The sequence below is a fragment of the Zosterops lateralis genome, assembly GCF_965231275.1.
Source record: "Zosterops lateralis genome assembly, chromosome: 5".
NCBI classification, from domain to species: domain Eukaryota; kingdom Metazoa; phylum Chordata; class Aves; order Passeriformes; family Zosteropidae; genus Zosterops; species Zosterops lateralis.
The window spans coordinates 38,697,833-38,720,431 of NC_139766.1; the positions used below are offsets into that span (position 1 = coordinate 38,697,833).

General features: G+C 36.2%; 1 protein-coding gene across 3 annotated transcripts in view; it reads left to right on the plus strand.

The window, feature by feature from the left end:
• The window catches only part of SH3RF1 (SH3 domain containing ring finger 1), an 82,884-nt gene that overhangs the window by 47,353 nt on the left and 12,932 nt on the right, over positions 1-22,599 (plus strand). For all 3 annotated transcript variants that reach the window (XR_014590230.1, XM_083862408.1, XM_083862409.1), the window contains exons 3-9: positions 3,084-3,359; positions 4,098-4,193; positions 10,026-10,328; positions 11,181-11,291; positions 18,634-18,788; positions 20,714-20,884; positions 21,050-21,309. Coding sequence is in view for 2 of the 3 variants with exons in the window: in XM_083862408.1 (XP_083718534.1) it covers positions 3,084-3,359; positions 4,098-4,193; positions 10,026-10,328; positions 11,181-11,291; positions 18,634-18,788; positions 20,714-20,884; positions 21,050-21,309 (1,372 nt within the window). In the remaining variant the exon portion in view is untranslated. The remainder of the gene's footprint in view (positions 1-3,083; positions 3,360-4,097; positions 4,194-10,025; positions 10,329-11,180; positions 11,292-18,633; positions 18,789-20,713; positions 20,885-21,049; positions 21,310-22,599) is intronic.

The window sequence follows — 22,599 nt, forward strand, 5'->3', positions numbered from 1 at the left end:
TGTCATCATATATTATTTTCTTTAAAAGAGTCTGGCATGTGAAATATATGTACATCCATGCCTTAGCTAAAAATTAATTAAAACAGTTTGTCTACCAGCAGTAGCTTTAGAAGTTCAGATATTTTTCCATAAGGACTAAGGAAATAATTCCAAGAACCTATTGTGTGGAGTCTTTCTGAATTTCATATTTTCATTTCCTAAAATGGTTTCTGTCTTGGTTTTGTTGTTATTATTGTTGTTGTTGATGCTTCCTCAAAGAGCTGGCAGGGTAAGTGGCAACTGTAAACTTATGGGTAGGCTGCAAAGTTTTTCTTCCAAAGCCTTTCTTTGATGCTTGGCCGAGTGAGAGACATGGAGTGAAATGTAAACTGTGTCGTGGCCATCTCTGCTGGTGAGCAGCCAGAGGGGCACAGGGGGGATGGAGCTGCCCAACACAAGGGCCCGGAAGGCGCCGGCCGTGAGCCGTGGCTCCAGGTTGCTCAGAGGAGGAGGAATGTCAAGATGGTGTTGGAGGGCTCTTGATCCTGTGCCCCTGAAAGCAGCCCTGCCCATTGCACCTCCTCTTTGTCACTTCATCCTCCCCCTGGGACAGAAGGAGAAGTCATCCACTTCTCTCAGTCATTTAACTACTTCTCTTTAATCCCTGGCAGTCCAGCTGGGAGCAGTGTGTTGTTGAACTTTGTTTTATTTGGAATTATGGACTGGAACCATTTCTATTTAACGTGGGAAACAAGCTTTGCAGAAAGTCAACCTTTACACTGGGAAAGGAACTTCCTATAAAACATGAACAGATGTTTGTACTTTTGTATGCGGATTTGTTTGTGGGAGCCTTTGTGATAAACTGCATAAATGCAATATGGATTTCTAACAATTAAATTATGACTAATGAGTTTGATTTGACATGATCTGCACTGGTACTCCTAGCTTGTTCTGTTTGTTTTTTAAGAGATTTTTTTTCCAACAAAGCTAATCTAAAACCTATTTTTCAGCATGGGGATGTAGAAAGCTTTCTCCCAGGACAATGAGGCGATTCCTGGGAGAAGTTAAAATATTACCTCCAGTCTCTCTACCAAGAGAGATTTCTATATCCTGTAGTAGCCATAATTGCCTGGTACCTGCTTTGTGTCCAATAATTCTTGGCTCCTAATCCTTTTGTTTGCTTGTTTGTTTGCTTGTTTGTTATTGTGATGGAAAGGGATAAGCAAGCGGTGTTCCCTCTCTTGTTTAGAGGTGTGTTTCCTTTTGCTTCCTCTCCCCCACAGTTCTCTCTTTGCACTTGTTCTTACTCCATCTACACTGACTGCTTCCTTCATTCTGTCTGTTTACTCTGCAGAGACCATAAAACTAAAAAACACATATATGTGCATATATATATATGATTTTTAAATTCTTCTATTCTGACCATTAATTTTGCCTTCACTCAGCTGAGGCCCACAAATTCTCTAGTTGGTGTCTTTTTCCGTATCCAGGTTTGTATAGAGTGTGTCATCATTGTGCACTCATGCAATTAAATGTGATCATGAAGGAAAATGATTTCTCCAGTCTGAAGTTGACTGATTATGAACAATTGCTCGGAACTTGCTAATATATTATTTTTCATATTCATGCTGGAGACAATAGAATGAACTTTGATTTTTCCTGTATTCATATGTAAATCATTCTCTATACCTATGTATATACACATGGTTTTCCTTTGACTGTTTGGTATAGAAAAAAGGTTACTAGAGAAGTTAATCTTTGAGATATTATTTATACATTTGAGACATTAATGTGCATGGACAAAAAATTAAAGCTGTTCAACCAAATTGGATTATATCGAAAGACAAAATATTGCTAAATGTGAAACATTATCAAAACTCTGTCTTCTGCCCAATGGACAGACTCAAAGTGATAACTCCTTCTGAGAATTAATTTCCTTACATTCTATGTGACTTCTTGAGATATTGCAAGTGGAACTCCAATTTACAATCTGGGCTGGTGGAAAACTTGAGAGACATACCATAAGGTTGATGTGGCAAATATCGGCAACCTTGAATTTAATTAAATTTTGCCTTTTCCATATGGGCTTTTGTCAAAGCTGTGAAATACTCTGCTCGTCTGACTATAACGGTTGCCTTTCCTTTGGAAAGGCTCTATTAGTAATGCAAGTTACTGCTGTTTGCATCCTTAAGGGGGTAAGCACCCCTCCAGGATTTAAATTTGGAGAAAAAAGAGTTTTGAAGGCAATAGCCCTAACACTAGAGTTGTAGAGTTTTATTGCTGTCTCTTGCAAAGTTTGGAGATATAGGCTGAGCAATTAAAAAATAATACCTGCAATATATATAAGGAAGGATGACCGTGTTAAATTCCAATCCTTCTGATATGCATTCAAGAGAAGCAGCAATGATCTATAGTTTTCAGATGTTATGGAGGAATCAAGTGAAGGAAACCCAAGGATGCACACCTTCAACAGATCTTTTCCAGTAATCCTTATTAGCTGTGGTTTGAAATAAATAATTGAATTACTAGAGTTGCTCCAGGATGAAATTTTTCATTTTTAATAAACTGAGATTTGTTTTTCAAGCTGGAAAACACCTCCATTATGTCCTTATTATTCTCTGCCCATGAAGTAAATAAGGTGAGGAAGATAATAAGAAAGTCAGGCAGGAAAACTGCCTTAAAGGTCTTATAGCAAATTTTTTATTCCAGTGTTGTATTTTCTTGTGGCATATTTCTGCTGGTGGTCTGTCAAGCGGTCAGATTGCTCTCCAGTTTGCTTACTTTGTTTTTTTTTAATGTTTAATCTTAGTGAATTAGTATATGAGGGTTAAAGTATTATGTTTTTCTGCCTTTCATGTGTCTGGCAACTTTTAATGATTAAAAATCATAATGAAACTTAGAGGGATCTTGAGACTGGAGAACAGAAGCTCTTCTCACTTGTGTGGGTAAAATCAATAGAATCATTGCAATAAAATGTGTGTATAATTTTACTTTGCAATTTCATACTTTGCAGTTTCATTCACATCCTCAAAAATACAATATAAATTCTATTTAGTAATGCTCATCTAATTCTAATGATCTCTTATTGTTTTCTTTTTCTTTAGGGTGTACCTCAGTTACCATGTGCCAAAGCATTGTATAACTACGAGGGAAAAGAACCTGGAGATCTTAAATTCAGTAAAGGAGACATCATCATTTTACGTCGACAGGTGGATGAAAATTGGTATCATGGAGAAGTCAATGGCATCCATGGCTTTTTTCCTACCAATTTTGTTCAGATTATTAAACCTTTACCTCAACCTCCGCCTCAGTGCAAAGCACTTTATGATTTTGAAGTGAAAGACAAGGAAGCAGATAAAGACTGTTTACCATTTGCAAAGGTAAATAGAAAATATAATTACTACTTTCTTCTGATAATTTCATTCACTTGGATAAGAAATTATACAACTGTTTTGTAGTCTTATCTGCATTTCTTATTGGAGTTGCACACATATGAAAAGGACAAGTAATTCTGCAAGTATTTCTCCTATGTTGATTAGTTCTGCCTTCTCTTTCTAAATTACATGTAATTTTTCTGATGTTTTATTTTTGAAAATGCATTTTTTTCATAATTGCTGTAGTGATGTTCCTAATTTATGAGACATAACCTATGTTGTGAATTTAGAACATTTCCTCTTCTAAAGAAACATTCAAATTGCAGATGTGAAAGAAGTCATATCACTAGCAATGTTCTTAAGTACTTAAGTAGAAAAACAACATCTAGGGAAGGTTAGGTAATGAGTCAGTTGAGAAGGAAAATGGATGTGGTTCTGTTGATTAATGCCAAGGAAATAAAGGGGGGCTGATGAGTAACATGGGCTGACTATGACAGGAGGACTGGCACTAAGGGCAAAGTCAGGTCACTGAGATGTGGGCAGTTAGTTGAACTCTGACAAAATAGGAAACAGAACAGCTTGAAGTGACTTCAACCCCCAAAGCAGCATATTGCTCTTACAGAGTGCCTTCTCTGTGGTTCTTGTCCATGTCTTGCCTTCTCTGATTACTCCTGTGTTCTGGAGGAAAATTAAATGAGAAGTTAAATTAGAGCTGGGAGACGTAATCACTGCATGTTCACACAGGATGATGTTCTGACTGTAATTCGCCGTGTGGATGAAAACTGGGCAGAAGGAATGCTGGCTGACAAGATAGGAATATTTCCAATTTCGTATGTTGAGGTGAGTAAAGTACTGAGTTCTCAGTCCTCAGTAAGGCTGTGCCCACTGTGTGTTAAATTATCTAAAAGGAAAAATAATCAGTACTGGTGATGACTCTAAAATTACCTGAGATATAAATAATCTTAGACCTAAAATGCTTTTTGGGAAAGTTAATGGCCTCAGCAGTTGAACCAGTGATTTTCACTTAGCTATTTCATACCTATTTTTATTGAATGGAATTGAAATGAGTGTAATTGGAGGCAGGCACTATGTTTTCTTGTTAATACCGGAGTCATGCAATCAACCCAAACCACACTTAGCCACAAAATGAAAACAGTCAGCAAGTCAGAGAAATAGTTAGTGTTGCACTGTTCGTAATATCCACCTCTCAAAACTGAATTAATGCAGCTAGGATGTCAAAAGATACAGGTTGTTTTTCAGCAGGTAAAGGATCAGCTTTTTCATCAACAGAGCCATATATAAAATCTTCTGTATCTTCCTGCATTCCTCATATGTGTTACAACAATTAACAGTAAGAGGTAGCAGTTGAAAAAATTTCCCCAACCTTTTAAATTTTGTGAGTTGAAAGCTATATCTTTTTATAAAATGACATCAGCAATTAGGAACAGTGTGTACAGCTACAATTATTATTCAAATTTGCATTACAGAAAGATACAAAGGTTTGGAATAGTGTTTGTTCTTTTCTGATAGGTATGCTGTGAATACTTGGTAAGATACACTTCCCTGCACTGACACTATTTCATTTAAATAAATGAGGCAAAATTATGAAAGAAAAAGGTATTTTCACATTATCTCTGGGATGAGAAATATGTACTTCAGGTCAAAGAAATGTGTTACCATACTAAGAATCAAGTCAGGTTTTATTAATTGAATTTCTCAATCCTATGATGAGATGAGAACTTCAAAAAACCTTACTGATTTCAATCAAAATAGAATTTATTATTTTTAAAAGGGAAAATATATATTTTTATAGTTTGATGTAAGGATCAGTATACCTGGGGATAGAAAATTTCACATGACTGTGAAAACAAGAAGACCAAAAATGTTTCAACTTGCTTAGTGCAATTTTGGCTTCAGTTTAAGAAGTTTTTAAAAGCCAATTTAACAATTTCTTGCCCTTGGGTATTCTTTCCTAGCTTCTTGCAATTAACTGCCCCTTCAATTCAGCCAGTAAAGCTTTTTGTAGTTTTTTCAAACTAAATTACTCAGCCTTGTTAAAAAAAGCCCTTTCCTAGGCCTGCCACTTGAGCTATTTAGCTAACTACATTCCTATCTCTACAAAAGCTGCAAAAAGGAGATGTGGCCTTGAAAAATATCATGTAAAAATGAGAGTCACAAAATGTATTTCTGTTAATGTTTTTAGACTGATTCCATCAACTAAGAAAATGTATTTTCAATTAACCCTTTTAGGACAGGCATTAACACATAAGTAAGTACACATTTTCAAATCCCCACTGAAGTATGGAATGGAAAGTCTAGAATGATAAATTATACCCTAGGAGTTACTTCAAATCAGATAGGTGGGTTTTTTCAGTATATACTAAACTGAAATGCACGCTGTGGTGGAGGGCAGTAAAGAGATGTGCAGTAAAGTGTGGGTTTGAATTTTGAAATGCCTGGTTTCTGAGAGTATATAACTATTGTTCTGGAAAATATACAGACAACTGAGAGAAACAAGCACAGAAAACCATTCTTATCTATTTTATGAAAGACCACGAAGATGAGAAGTAATTAATACTTCTGAAAGATTTTTACATGGTAGTTTTCATTGCATTTCCCAATACTGTAATCATTGCCTTTTTTTAGGGAATTCCATTCTATTATAATGACAGACATACCTTTTATCTTGTGTATGTTTGTCCACATCCTTTTGTTTAAAAATATGAGTTAGTAGCTCCATTTACTAGAGATTTTCTGAAGTCATTGGCTTTAAAATGGGTGTAGTCTGTGATGTTTATTCTGTAGTATAGGTGTCATAATTGTGATATTTCTTGTACAGTGACGATAAAATTTTAGGTGATGTTAAAGTCCATGAAAATCTCTGATTGTATTTGAGGGCAAATTTTGCCCTTTTATGATTCAATGTTCACTACTCTGATGTTTTATTTTCTAACTTTCACTTATTAAATTTGTGCTAATAGTAGAAGTAAGACAACATATTTTGAGAGAAATTTTAAGAGTGATTCTATTCAATCAGTTAACACTTGTAGTTATCTCTGTTCCAAAAGGAAAGATTATGCATAACTAAATAGATATTATTGGAATTTTTCTGCATCTATTGCAGTTCTGGGTACAATATACATTTCTTAGACCTCAAATTGAATGTTTTGACCTAGTTTAACACTTTTTAAACAAATATAAATGCCCAGAATAGAATAAAAATCAGGGAAAAGGAATCACTTTTCATTCAAATTATCTGTAGAAAATTATGTCAGCTTTTGTTTATTTTTGTGTGAGTAAAGAACACCTGAATTAATTTGTAAAATAAGTGTAGCATAGCACAACTCTATGAGACCTTGCAGTAGTGGTAATTCCTGCAGACATCTGCAGGCAGATGAAAGCTGTGTGCTGACCTCAGCCCTGCTGCAGTGCTGAGAAGCAGCTCAGCCAGCTGCCTGTGCCTTGCCCTGTTTGGAAAGTTCTTCAGTTTCCTGGAGTTTGGTGGGAAAGGGAATTAGATTTCAGGCTTCCTGTTACAGTAAAGATTTTGTTAAATGGGAAAAAAAAGAAAAAAAAGTGAATATGAAGATTGAAGTAAAGAAGTCTCAATGAAAATATGTCTGTTTAGGATAACAACTGATGTAGAAACTGCAGGCCTAGATACATAGATAGGTATTTGTTGCAGAAAGGAATGCTAGATTGAAACATTTCATAGCATGCCTTGGGTTCAGTCCCTTGTCTGCTAGCCATTTCATTGGAGAATGCATGCAGGTTCTTAATTTCTCTTATCAAGGAAGAGAAGAAAACTGCACTCTGTAAAACATTCTGCAGCTGTTGCTGTCCTCAGGTTACTTCAAAGAGGAGGCCAGTAATCAGTTCTCTTCCACCTTCAGATTTGTGCAACAGTCATTTGCTTGTTTCTCTGCATAAAAAAGCACAGTAGGCTGCTTATATTTGAATCAGTCTTTAATTGATCCCATGGGCAAGCCTTAACTTTTCCTTAATAAGTTGTTCACTGTATAGAGTAATAAGATTCTGCAAGCATTGATAGCTGCTGGAGGTAAACAAATATAATTAGGTGTAACAGGTACCTTGGGGTGCTGTTAGCAAAGTGCCTTTTGGTTTTGCTTTTCATTCCTCTGTGATCCCTTGACTTCTCTGATTAGGTAGTTCTTTGCAAATAAGAATATAGATTACATAGAATAGAAACTGTCACAGCCATTGTATCAACAGGATGGAATACCTAGATTCTCAGGAAGGATGTGAAGAATTTCAATCCAAGTTGAAAAAAAATCAATACAATTATTAGATGAAAAGCCTGCATGTTTGTTGTGATGACAGATAAGACCCTGACACGCTGAACAGGAGAGTAGGCTTTTTTTGGTCTTATTTCCTACTTGTTTCTACTATCCTTCAGCCTCTTATCAGTGTTTTCTAATGAAATAATGTTTTCACTGGTCTATTTAAAGTATGTTTGATCCCAATAAAAGATTCAATAATCATCTAAATAATGGGCTTCATTGGAGAAAACGGTGTATTTATATCTTCTGTTATACACAAGTAATACAGCATTATTTTCATCCATATGATCCATCTTGAGTAGTAGCAGGATGCAAAATCTAGCATCCATCTTTTTCGTAGGATTGTTTACTGCTCTGATATTGTCTTCTGCTATCCTTCCTTCTTACGAGAAACATGGAAAGGGATTTTTTACAAGAGTATGTAGTGACAGGAAAAGGGGGAATGGACTCAAACTGGAAGAAGATAGGTTCTGATTAGATATTAGGAATAAATTCTTTACTGTGAGGATGGTGAGGCACTGGAACAGGGTGCCCAGGGAAGTTGTGGATGCCCCATCCCTGGAGGTGTTCAAGACCAGCTTGGATGGGGCTCTGAGCAACCTGGTCTAGTGGGAGGTGTCCCTGCCCGTAGTAGACAGGTTGGAACTTGATGATCTTGAAGATCCCTTCCAACCCAAGTGATTCCATGATTCTGTGATTCTAGTTCTCTTCAGTTGTGTTCTAAAGGACCAGCAGTAAGAATATTTAGGAAAAAAATCTATATTCTCGACTTCATATCCTGTTTCATATCCCCCTTATGCCCCTCCTCCACATTCCATGTAGTTCTTCCTCTTCTGTAGAAGGTTTTTATGTCAACTTCTCATTGTTCCAGTAGTTCTGGTGTTCATCTTTTTTTCTGTATATGCATGAAATTTTCTTCCAGATGACATCTTTCAAATATCACTTGCCAACCTCTTCTATATTAAAAAAAATCTTTGTTCTTTTACACCACCTTATATATCTATTTCTATAGATATCTACTTGTGTTCATAATACAAGCTGGTCATTTGTGGGAGCTGCATTTAAATCAGTGCTGTTGCTGTCATGATTAATAGTTTGTTGTTTGTCTAGTAAAGTTTCAATGGCATAAAATACTACTTTTAAACTCTTCATGAGCAAAATACATATCTCAAGACTTGCAGGAGAATGGTAAAATAAATAGAAAAAAATAATATGCTGAAGAGCAGAAATAGTAATTCCACAGTGACTAATTTCATTCTTTCATCCTGATGTTCTTCAGGAAAGGTCTTTCCTTTCTAATAAATCAGCTACACTTTTCAAATAATGGTATCCGTATTTAGTGGTACATGTCCAGAAAACTGGTGCTGGTGTTATTTCAGCTCATGATTACATGAGAGTTCTGACATTATTATTTCTAATACTGCTAAGATTTTCTGAAAATAAAGGATTTTTGAAAAATATGGAGGGTTTGTTTGTTGGTTTCCTCTCCTCCTCCCCATTATATAGCTTACATTTCATTGTAAGAAGAAAATGTGTGGGATTCCTCATTTCTTCATTGGAAAGGAAGGATTTGTTTGAATTTAATGTAGTATTGTTGTTACAAATTATCAGATAGAAAATCCCAGTGTGAACAAAAATTCTTTAGCTACGCTTAAAAAAGAAAAAATGGCAGAGAGATGGTGCCTCTGCATTAGAAAACTCTGAAGCTGAGAAGGTATTTCCACAAAATTGTCTGTATATATTTCTTTTCTCTTTATGCCATCTTATGCCTGTATAGGTGCCTGTTGCCAGGCAGTATACTGATACAGCTGGATATTTAGTCTGTCCTACTGTGTTCTTAAACCTGCATCTAAGAAGCCTGTGTTTTCACTGCTGGTAGTGTTAAAGATGTGCACAAGTACCAAGGGATACTAGGAGGAACATCTTCAAGAGCCCACATGCAAATATGTGGGACTCTGTCATACACAAAACCAAAAAAATGGCTGAAAATGACATAAACATCCAAGAAGTTTTGTAACACAGATTTTTTTCTCTTATAAGGTCAAAGGGGACCACTGTGTTTTAGTCTGACTTTTAGATGACACAGGCAGTGGTTATTGCTGAATTAATGCATGTCTGGACTGTGGCATTATGTCCTTTGTTGGTTGATGTTACCTCTGATGGATAGTCCAGCCCAGCCCAGTGAGTGTGTTGAGTTGGTAATGAATGATTTGTCACTCTCTACTGACTGATTTGTAGAGTAAATTGGTATGCCACAGTTTTAAGTTGCATGGTTGAAATGATCTTATGCATAAAAGGAAAAGAGATCTTTTGTTATGTTTGGGTGGCTTTTATAAATAAAAAAATACTAACATGTTACTGGTTTTTGTAGTTTAACACGGCAGCCAAACAGCTGATAGAATTGGACAAGCCCTCAGTTTCTGCTGTTGACTCTGGAGAAGGTACCTCTGGGGCAGCCCACAACAATTCAACCCAAAAGCACACCGATACTAAGAAAAACACCAAAAAACGACACTCTTTTACCTCCCTCACCATGTCCAACAAGGCTTCACAGTCTTCTCAGAACCGCCACTCCATGGAAATCAGTCCTCCCGTCCTCATCAGCTCCAGCAACCCAACAGCAGCAGCGCGCATAAGTGAGCTGACAGGACTGTCCTGCAGTGCCCCCTCTCAGGTAACTCACATGAAATCAGCCAGAACTATAAAGGGTTCTCATCTTGTCAGATTACTTATTTCAAGTTATTAATTATGTCTAATTAATATTAAATAAACTGTTTCAAAATACTTATCTTCCAACATTTAAAGAAAATATTTTCTAACACTTTTTATATAATGTTAGCAAGTAGTTTTGGTCTTGTAGGCTAGTTTTTTTTACAATTGTTATATTCTTAAGTGCCACAAAGATTTTTATTAACTGTGGAAACTAGAAATGAGATTGATTTGATTTCTTGATTTCTTTTTTCTAAATTGATTATTATAATGAATATTAATAAAATGCATGCTATAGAAGTAAAACATTCAACTTGAAGGTTACAGAAATTCCAGACATGTAGCATATTTATCTGGTTGTGGTAAGTAGAAACATTTATCCAACTTTATTCATTTCTTCAGTAGTTTGTGGAAAATTGGCTTTTTCATATAATGATTACACTCTGGGAAAAGAGAGAGCAAGAGATGGAGCCCAAGAGGTATTAGGGATGTTATACCTGGACTCGTAAATATGCTTTATTTGCACATCTTTGAGATCTGACAGCCTTTTATAGAGAAAAAAGAAAACTGACAGTGGTTAAAAGTGTGTTTCATGCAGCTGGTTCAATGTATCTCCAAAGACTGAGAAATGTCAGTGTGGAAAACAAAAGTGAGCAGTGTGATCCAACACTGTTTGTGTGAATATCTAACTAAAATTTAGCTCTAGTTACAAGGAGTAGAATACTGCTGATTTTGACTATGAAGTTTCCAGCTCTGTCAAAACCAGCTCTTACTAAACTACACAGAAGTGACCTGCTGGGTTTTTTCTCTCTCCCAGGTTCATATTGGCACTACAGGGCTGATTGTGACTCCACCCCCCAGCAGCCCAGTCACTACAGGGCCTTCCTTCACCTTTCCCTCAGAAGTTACCTACCAAGCTGCCCTTGGTGTAAGTACTGCTTAAGAAAACTCAGCCTTCCCATTTTTCTTTGGTCTCGTACAGTAAGCATTTTTCTCAAGTTCCAACATACTGATTTGAAATGATGGTTTTATGGGAATTGAGTCTATATCATAGACAATGGTATGAATTTAAATATAGCAAAAGCCCTATTGCTACAATGTTTGCATCTTGTCATACATATCCATTTCTCTAGCTTTCCTCTGTAATTTTTCTGTAGCAAGAAGCACACTTTCTTCCAGAACAGTCTTCCTTTTAAGCATGAGTAGAAAAGAGATTATGCTGGGGGGAAAGTTTGGGGAAGCAAGCAGGTTCTTACAAAAAACATCAACTTGCAACCACAGCTGCCAGGTGCTTCTGTCTTACTTAACTCAAGATTTTCAAGATTATCTGAAATAAGCTTCAAAAGTCTGCCATCTCCTCATTAAATAAAGTGATTTTAGATGTGTGTACACCTGTGGCAGATGAGGAACGTGTCTAGCATGCTGGAGTTAGGTTCTTTGAGATCAATAGGAAAACATGTAGCAAATGGCCATCTTTTAAAGGAAGAAATACATTGCAATGCTGTTTCCTTTAAACAAATAAAATGACATTTTCTTTAAAAAGTGCAAGATTTCTTTTCAAAACCTACTGGAATTCTTTAGTTTCCTGTGCTTATATTAGAAAAACTGTGGAATGTCATATACTGTACTCATCAGAGCCTTACCGCAGTAAAGATTGTGGATAAAGATTGTGGATACCAGTTTTCAGAGATCTTTAAAGGATCTTAAGAAGACTTTATTTAAATCATAGGAGTTCCTGAAATTAAGTTCTTTCAGTATAAAATTGTGCCCTTAATTTTTGAGGGGTAGGGCACAGTTGAATAATAGATCTTCACTTCAAAAAAACCAAACAACCAACCCAAACAAAAAATTCCAAGACCTGATCTTGTTTAGATGTCTTTCCTTGCAGTCCTTAAACCAAGTAAAATATGATGAATAGCATTGCTGCTAAATAGGTCTAGTTTTGTTTTCAACTTTTGGCATTTGCATCATTTTACACATTTGACTGCAAAATTTAAGGCAGAATTGTCTGTCTTCTGGTATCAACTTTCTGTTGTTTACAAAAATGCTTAGGTGTGGCTTGGTTGCATTTTGACACCTTTCTTTGGAACTCTTAAATTGTAGTTTTCAGTCCTTTGAATTATGATGCTGTTGTTTTCTGAATTATCTCCAGTACTTCCTCTTGGCATGGTGACATGTCAGAAGTGGGTGCAATACTGCACAGTCTTTTTCAGTGAAGAAGGTATTGATAGTATAACCCTTTTACCTTTTTAGCCTGATTCCTATATCTTGAAAATTTGCCTGAATGTAGCATAAAGTTTATGTTTAGCTAAATATCCATGCTGATGCCACAAATTTTCATTATCTTTTGTGATGTAGTAATTGCTCTCATCCAAGTTAATGTATTTCACATTCTTTGCTCTTCAGACAGATGACTTTATTTTGACAGTTACATGGAGCAGGTGCTTTTGCCTGCCTTACTGAGTAAGGCAGATTGAGCAGTAGCAATGCTTTGTCTTATTGTCATTAAATTATTGACTCCTTCAATCTGGATTATTTTGTAATCCTCCTGTTAAATGAATACTAATCTGGAAACAGTTAATAATCTCATTATATTTAGGTTAATATTTTAATGTCATGGAGCAGATGAGTTTAGAAGGACCTCTTGATGTTGTCTAGTCTAACATCCCCTGCTCAAGCAAGGCCACATAAAACCAATTGCCCAGGACTGTGTCCAAATAGCTTTGGACTATCTCCAAGGATGAAGACTTCAGAACCTCTCTGGGGAACCTGTGTACATTGTGGGCTCTTGTTCAAGTTGGTGTCCACCAGGAAGGACCCTCAGGTCTTTTTTCTCCTAAAAGGTATACATTTTATATTAGAAACAATTAGCTGCTTATATACTAATCCACATAGTCTTTTATACTTCTTTCATCCTATCCTTCAGAAAATACCTGTGAGAACTGAGCAAACAGAATCACCTTAGGTGCTGTTAGGCAGAAGGCAAGTCAAGCTAACATATAGGCTGCAAATATTGAGTAATTGATTTGATTTATGAGATACTCAAGTTATGGAGAGGATTGAGCAGACAGCAGTCAATGCATAATTTCAGAAGTTCTCTCAGAAGTTGCTTTTTTTTGCTCTCAATAACAAACATTTCTGTTTGTTATTAAGAATCAGTAGTTCTTTATTTGATGCCAACATAGGAAAATAGTTTGGTGCTGGTTCAAAGTCATTAAACCACCTTGGGCGCTTTAGTTGCTTAAGCTTGTTCAAAGGCGATCTCACCGTGGGTATTCACAGGAATTAAATAGCAGTGCTAAATGCAGCATGCAGAGAAACTCCTGCTGTATGATTGTCCTGTGTCTTGGGGTGCTACTTTCTCTTTGTGATAATCATGTTCCTGCTTATGTTTCCAATTAGGCATATAATTCCCATTGAGAACCTGAATTATTCTCTGCCACCCTCTTTAAAAGTCAATAGCCTTCTGTACATAATGTTCTATTTCTTCTTGACTTCTTTTCAGCATGAATAAAATGCAAGCTGGCAGCTCAGGCTGAATTTAGGTGATTCCTGTGTTCTTTTATGATAGATGATATTAGATAATGATGCAGTTTGTAAAGTCGCAGACTGTGATATCTTTTACTTACACTTTTCCTCTTGCTTCATCAACTCTTCATTTAAGAAATGTGCAAATAGTTCTGATCAGTCAAGAGAAGCAGTGATGTTCTTCTTTCTCTAGATGTTTCCCTTCTGGAAATACCCTTCCCGACATTCTGAGCATTAATTTTAAGCTGTGGAGCAATTGTGATTTTATCTTTAATACATTAGAAGTGGTTGGCTTGAGTCTTTTTGCTCTTGTATTTTTTTTTTTTTTTTGCTTTTGTAAGTAGAAATTCCTGTATTTTTCTAAGTTTCTCCCTTTAGCATTTTTTTCTTGATATCTGAGTACTGAGCAACTGGGAAATTGGATAGGAATAGGATGAGTTTTTCTTTAGCATGGAGGTGGTTTGTTTGATGTCCTTCCTATCAGTTGTTTTGGTGTTTGTAACACTATCAAAAGTAATTGTTCTTTGAAAGCGAGCTGTTTGTTCACTTCTTTTATATAATGCTAAACTCAGATTAAAGGGAGAAAAAATAAATCTGAGAGGATAGGCATGATTACCCATCAGTGAAGAAGAGAATATATTCCTTTACAGTACTTCCAACTTTATGCATCTTTGCTACATTTATCTGTCCTGAATCTCAAAGGGAGGAAAAGCCAGTGCCTTCTCTTATCTCTCGTAAGAAAGATGGCATTGTTATTGTCAACAGGAGATATTTGGGCTATCTTGCTGTCTAACAAGTTTCTCTAAGACAGTTTGGATTAATTCCTAGCCCAAGGGAGTCTGTGACTCTTTTATCTATGTGCATGTATAGGATTGCATTTTACTTTTTATGTTGCTCTGGTGGTTCAAAAATGCCAATTGTATTAATTTTATTTTGTCCATAATAATGTTTTGAAGATGCTATTTGGTACCTGATATTGTATGAAATAAATAATTTACAATGCTTCAGCCAAAATTGACATAATGAAGCTTTAGGAATGAGAGTGTTCTTGTCAAGTGACCATTTATGCTCTCTACTGCTTCTTGGCTTGTGTTTTGAGGTTTGATTCTTTGAAATTGAAGAAGCTATGAACTGAGACACTTCTCACAGCTACAGCTTTTTGGCTGTGATATTCTCTCTTACACTGTTCTTTGGGACTTCCAACCACAGCTTTACCCTTAATTGGGGCAATGATTGGTCTGCTTATCTTAGCCACTGGCATTTTTGAACCTTGTAGATGTTCAGAATTTTTAAAGTTCTTTTGAAAAATACAAATAACAGATGTCAAGTTCAGTAGTTGTTGGGTGAAAATATGCACATACAATTATGTAAGGTTCACTCACTTGGAAGGAAATTCATGGATGTAATTTATAAGGTAGTCATCTAACAGAGGAGATCTAGTTGCCGTAGATTTTTACTGAAAAATAATTTTAAAGTATGTGATTTGAACCATAATATGGGAAAAACAAACGAAATATACCACAGCAAAGTTAGAATTACATTCAAAAGCAGCAGCAGAAAAACAGTCTAGCAACAAGAGATATCTTCCTTTCGGTCTGCCTTTACAGTCTCTTGAGAAGTGAAGTGTTTTGGATTGCAATCGACCTAGATGTCCATTCTGCTACTTCTACAGATTGGAAATGTTGACTTTGAAATGGTGTCTTGGTGTGTGCACTTATCTAGCAGAAAGAGGTGGTCTATATTTGGATGGTTTGCATTCACGTATGTGCTGAAGGTTTCAAAAAGTAAAAAATACCTAGTTTTTCTGGTCTTGTTCTCTCGTACATGCACAAAAAGAGAAATTGCTCTTTATGTAGAAGAATACAAGGTAGTTTGAATTATTATTAATGAGGCACAAGCTGTGAGGATTATATAATACACTGATGACATTTAGCTCTTTCATGTAGTTCCAGTGCAAGTTCAATAGTGTAAGTTAGGGAGGTTTTAATATGAACTGTCCTAATTTTAATCAACCAAAATTCAAATCAACTTTTGTTGTGAAGAGGAAGCAGCTGGAAGAAACAATGAGGTTATGTGTGAGAGACCTGTTTTTGATAACATATAGTTTAGGAATTTTGTTAAACATAAGCCTTAATTTGTTAGCCCTCAGGGAATTTTGCAAGCCATATATTTTTTCCTAGACATTGTGGGAGTGAAGACTGTTAATGAATGTTCTTTTCCACTGCTGTGCCTTTTATAATTCTTTGAGTGAGGTGATTACTGATCTTCAATTAACTGAATGCAGCCTAATTAAGTTTAGAAATATGTATATGTTTCTAGAGCATGAGTATAGATACTTTTTGAATTTGTAATATACATTAATTATCAAATAATGTAATTTTTCGTCTTCCAATTTAAAAAAGTAATTTATCACTTCTTTGCTGTTTTATATGCTTGAAAGTACACCTGGTGTCTGAAAAGTAGTTGGAGAAACATTCAATTTTCCCCCCTCACCTACCTAAAATACTCTTAATTATGGGCTGAGCATATTTTATTGAATCACATGTGGTTTGTGTATATTCTTTCACGGAATGTTGACTATGGGAGCCATCAAAACTCGCATGTGCCCTGGAGGTAGGTGTGCTTCTCAGCAGCTAGAAAAATGGTTACATGCGAGAAAACTTCTTGAAAACTTGGCTAGATCATTTGGAACTATTTTACACAGTTTGGGAGTGTTAGTCCTCTAAAGCCTATCAAGTAGTTTATTTAGATTTCTTAGTACTTGCCAAGTCTTTGGGAGTTTAATTGGTCTGTGGCTCACTGCTGGTCTCATTACCATACTGATAGACACAGGGAGGGGAGCAGAACCTGAATAAAGCACAATTAAATAGAGCTGTGAAGGTGCCTTTATTGCAGCTAAAGCTTCAGTGCATGTTATGTGTTCAAATGAATAAAATGCAATGTTCAGCATCTTTAGAGATGCAGGAAGTACAAAACCATGACAGCCTTGATATTGTGCGTGAATAGGTTTAATTTTCAAGAATTCCAACTAATCATGTCCTAATGTGGATTTACAAGTTCTACCATATATAAAGAAATCTAGACACCTAGAAAAAGATTTAAATTGATATTCTATTGATAGGTTGCATGAAAGTTAAATGCTCACATTTAGCTTGGATTCAGCTAAGATGTTTGCTGAATGTCTAACTGAGTGGGACAAATAACTTCAGCTGTAAAACAGCTGAAAGAGAAATGTTGGTATTTCAGTGTGAATTATCTGGATACTCTAAAAAAATTGTTGGGTATATTACGAAGCAAATGCTATTGCCATTTTTGTAAAAAACTATTAGTATCAAAGCCCTCAGTGATGTTTCTCCAGCAGGTCATCTCTGTTCAGTGTTGGATACAGAAGGCCTATTTGGTCTTACAAACGTGTTAATGTATGACCAGAAAAAAGCTTTAAATAAAATAGGAATATCTCACAATATAACATGCAATTTATACCATAGCTAAGCATAACAATTTTGACTGAAACAGTTTTCTCTAGGTTTGAAAGTCTGTAATTATGCAGTACTTTACTGTGATTTGGCAGTGTAAAATTGGTTTAAAGAGCTGTCTTTTTATTAACATTTTCACCAAATGCAGCAAAGTAATAATCACGTAGTGTAGAACTAAAACTCAGTTTCAATATAGGTTTTTGTTTAGAAAAACAAAAAAAAAAAAAAAAAGCGCAAAACCCTTTAGAAGTGCAGTATTTGAGGGGAGTTAAAATGTCTTTCAATTATATATTTTCCAAACTGATAATGTAATGCAATGCATTTATATGATGATGTATTGGAAGTGCCAGAATATTTTGTTAATTAATATTCTAAATTTGTGGGTTTTAGGAAGATTATGTTTGAAATTAATTCAGTTTCACTTTTTCAAAGGTGGGAGGTACTTATTACTCTTTTTGTGTGTGTTGTAACACAAATAGTTATTTTTGGAAGGGGGGAGGAGGGAAAAGCTCTCCTTTTGTGAGCGCCTTTTCCCAGGAGTGTCAGTACACAAGGTCCTAAAGAAGGCCTCACAGAGCAGAAGGTAACAATTGCTCCATTGATTCTCAAAAGGCACAGAAGTCTGTAGGCAGGACCCCCATTATGATCTGCGGTGCCTTTTTACTGGGGTATTTGTTAAAGATTACCAATCTTGATAATACTGAATTTCAAAAGCTAACTCTTTAAACTAAAAGAATAGGAGAAAGAGGTAACAATAGCTCGGTGACTATGGCCTCATATTGTGCTTGCTTTTGTAACCCATACATCAAAAGAAAATTGCCCACAGAAGGGGTGCTTTTGGGTGCACTGCAGATGAATTGTGTATTATGTTTCAGCTTCAGGTTACAAAAACAATCATGTTATGAAGTACAGTCAGCAGCAGGATGCAAAATCTACCTCCTGGAAGGCTTCTGAATTTTTGTCAAGCCCTATCCTAAACATGTTATAGCTAGAAACAATGCTTTCCATTTTTCCTGTGCTGAGAAATTGCTTGTCATTTGCTTAATTAGCTGCCAAAACTTCAAGATATTAAGCTGAAGAAAAGAGAAATAGAGACAAAGCTAACTCTCCAGTTATATTGTAACAGTAGGCAAAACAATACTGGACTCAGTTGCTTTTTTCCACTTCCTTAGAATATCATGCCTTTTTTTTTTTTCCCCCAGCTGATTGAACTCATCAAACAATATTGATCATCTGTTGTTATTTTTTTTGTTCTTATAAAATCAGAATATGAATCCCCCACTTCCACCACCACCTCTCTTGTCTGCTGCAATCATTGCATCGGCCACTTCTGGACCTCAGTCTACAAGTGCCATACAAAGGTCTGCATCAGGATCAACTGACCAAGCTGCACATTTACGACAACAAACTCGTCCAAGTGTGTAAGTAAAATTGAAACTTTTCTTCAGTTAGAAAAACGGAATGAAATCACTGACTTCACCTTGTACATTTAGCATGGCAGCTGGCTCTTTTCTGCTGGAATTGCCAAAAAGCCAAGCATGGAACTTAGAACAAAAGCATGCAGAAAGGAGATATCCCTAAACAGGCTCCATACTGAGCATTGTTTATAATCTTAGATAAATATAATCAGCTGTTGCTGTGTATAGAAAGAACTCACATCAAAAATATAAAGTATTAATCATGCAGAAAATGAATGAATCTTTGCGTTAGCACTGAATACTGGATAACTCAAAAGTGTCATTTTACTAGAGTGAATTTATTTGATGTTTTCCATTATGTATGGTATGAAAAGGCTATTCTCATATGGAATAACTTATGCCAAAACACAGCAAGTGCTGTATTTAATTTAGACTGTTAAACATGTTACTGTCAGACTACTTGTCAGTTGCAATTGAAATTTGACTGAAGATTCTACAGTGCACTTAATTAGTGGGTGGCAATTTGAGATGAAGGCAGAAAGCTGCTAGTTAGCATTATGTCTTCATGCTTGTAATACAAGCAAACGTGCGTCATCCTTTTGGGTGAAAATATTTGGTATATTAACATGTGTTGCTAACAACATCTTTCTTCTTAAAAACTTCTTTGTGTGCAGCTTGGGGAATAAGAACGATTTAAAAAAAAAGTAAAAGTCAGGAAGTCCTGAACCATCTAATGGGACGAGTTTGAATAAGGACTGCTTTTGTTCTGTTCTTGTTATCTTCCCACCAGGTTTCCTCCCACTCCAAAAAAGCACCCTTCTTGTGTAGCAGGTGCATTTGGATTTGGGCTGTTTCTTGGTGTCAGGCTGATTCTTATGGATTATTGCACCTAGTGCAGTTAATCAAGTTCCCATCTCATTTACTCACATCCTCTGTCTTCAAAGGGTTGCTCTATACGAGGATACTAGTGAAATTTGAAATAAATTAGCTAAAAAGGAAGTTAATGAACATCAATTAAAGCAGATCAATTGCTTTTCCACAGAGCTTCAGTGTGTGGCTTTGTAGATCACTGCTGAATCATGTACCCATGAAGCCTTCTGCTGCCAGTGTACCATGTTGCCTTTAAAGTGTATTTTTTGCTTGCTTTGGGTACCTGTATTGCCTTCAAAGGATTTTCGTAGATATTGCAGAGTTTCTTGGGTGGACAGCAAGGGCTAAAAATGTAATGCGAAAAGGAGAAGCATGAAGTTAATGCTGTTGTTACTGTGCACAAGAGACAATTTTGATGAAAGAATGATTTTGTAAAGCCACTTTTTTGCCCTTGGGGTTACAAGGGGAGTGGGAAAGACTAGCACTGCAAGCAACTGTGGATCCTTTTTCATAGAAGGGGATAGTCTACGCATCTACTTAATTGGCTGCCTCTTGTGAAAAGTATATTTTAGAGAAAATGGGATTTATTGGAATGCTCTTTTCCATAGGCCTGGGTCAATAATGGTATATAGGGTTCAAATAGTTTTTTTAGGTTCAAATGTGGCAGAAAATAGAACACTGTGGTGGTTAAAACAGTATCACTTTCTAATAATAGAGAACTGTGCAATCCTATTTGAAAAGTTCCCTAGGAACATTCCAAGATGCAACTACAGGAGCTTCAGCTTCAACTTTTTTTCCTAAGAATTTTTTTTTCTAATGAAAAAATGTAAATGTTTCTGAACTCTCAACATTATTTCAAATGCTCTGTATTATACTTTGGTGTTGTTTAGAAAACCTTAAAGGAAATAAACTTTACAAGTGAATTAGCTGCTAACCACCTTACCCATAGACTTCAATTTCTAGTAACACATCTTTTTCTTTTGCACTGAAGTTTGCACAGGAGCTTCCAGTTTTGCAGTTTGAAATATAGTTCTGACATCTCTTTTCCTGTCTTTTAGGTATATTGCTATCTACCCCTACACTCCTCGAAAAGAAGATGAACTGGAACTGCGGAAAGGAGAAATGTTCCTAGTGTTTGAACGCTGCCAAGACGGCTGGTTCAAGGGAACTTCCATGCATACGAGCAAGATTGGCGTTTTTCCTGGAAATTATGTGGCTCCAGTTACAAGGTACAGTATTATACAAGTGTCTAAATAGTTTAGCTAGTTTCAAATCCAAAATTATTCTGTTATTGTATTAAATGCAAAAATTGCATAATAGAAGACCTGTGGATTTTAGTAACTAGCTAATTTTTTTTTCAGTTGTGTTTCAGTGTTTGCTTTAAATTTTGGCAGGACGGTGACAAGTGCATCACAAACAAAAGTTCCCATGTCTACTGCTGGCCAGACAGGACGGGTGGTGACTATGGTCAGCCCTTCCACTGCTAGTGGAACATCGCAGAAGCTCCAGGGGAATGGCGTGGCAGTGAACTCCAGCACAGTGCCCACAGCAGTGGTTTCTGCAGCACATATCCAAACCAGTCCACAAACCAAGGTTCTTATGCATGTGACAGGACAAATGACCGTCAACCAGGCTCGAAATGCAGTTAGAACAGGTAAAAAAAAACCCTGAAATTTGTTACGTGTGGTAGGCAAACTGGACTCTAGTCCATCTTGACAAATGACTGCTGTGAGAGTCTATGTAAGAATATGCTGAGGTCTTTAAAAGCTTTTCTTAATGTCATTGTTTAGAGTTGAATGTTTTCTGAAATGACAGTCTGAGTTGTTAGATCTTTTATTATTCTTCTCTAAGCAACTGTGTGTATGTACGTACTCCCGCTATTAGGAATTTATATGCATAAAGGTGGAATATTTCTTTTTTTGTTGTTCTAGAAGTATCCGGGATGGAGATGTTCTTTGAGCTTCCTCACTCATACACAATTCATATAGTAATAAAAGCGATAAGAACATCTGAGTCATAGCTTATTTTTTGTGTGTTAACTGCATAAGAGCTACAGATTGCACTAATTTAGCATTCACTTCTAAATTACCTTCTAACATCTTTGAATACCTTTAGTGTTCCTTTTCACATCTCTGGCTCAGGTTTGGTCCTTAGGCATTCCAGTTTTTTCTCTAACCTTGACTGTAACTTCTTTCAGCTTTGACTCTGAAACACTAAGGCTATACTGGCTTCAAGATCTATATGATCTATGTAATAAAATTCTGTATTTCTGAAAGGTGTAACTCTTCATTTACTGTCTGAGGCAGGCCACATCATAGTGAAACATGCTTTCTTGTTATTTAAATGCAGGTCCAAAAAGACCGATAGTGGTGTTTTCAAGAGTTTTAGTTTGCCAAATCTATGCACTCCTCTGTGGATTTGCCAGGCTAAGAAAATACCACACCACTGGACCCAAATCTGTTCCAGTTGCTTCAAGGGCCTCAAAAAAAAAAAGGAAAAAAGGAAAACTCCCATTTCAGGCTAACCCAATGTTTAACCTTTCAGCCTTGAATTTAGGGTCTATGATCTCCTGACTGAGTATCATGACAAAAAAGGCTTTTCTAATCCCAGGGTTCTTAATAGCAGAGCAAGAGATAGCAAAAAATGGTAATGGTATGCTCTCTTATCCCCATAAGAAGGGTTATTTCTTCTGGTTTCAAGATCCATGGATTAGCCCACTTTTCAGAGTCATGTATCACCTAAAACACCCTGTGCATGTTCAGATGTCAGCACCAGGTTTGCTTTTGAAGGTAGGATATGTACATGTTTTCAGTTCTTTTATTTCCTTAATTGGCCCTGTCTTCCTCCAGTCTGATCTGAAGCTGGAGCAGGTGTTTTAGTCCTCTGTAACAACTTTATTCTTTGCCTTTAAATAAAAATAACCAGATGCTGCTGGCAACTGGTA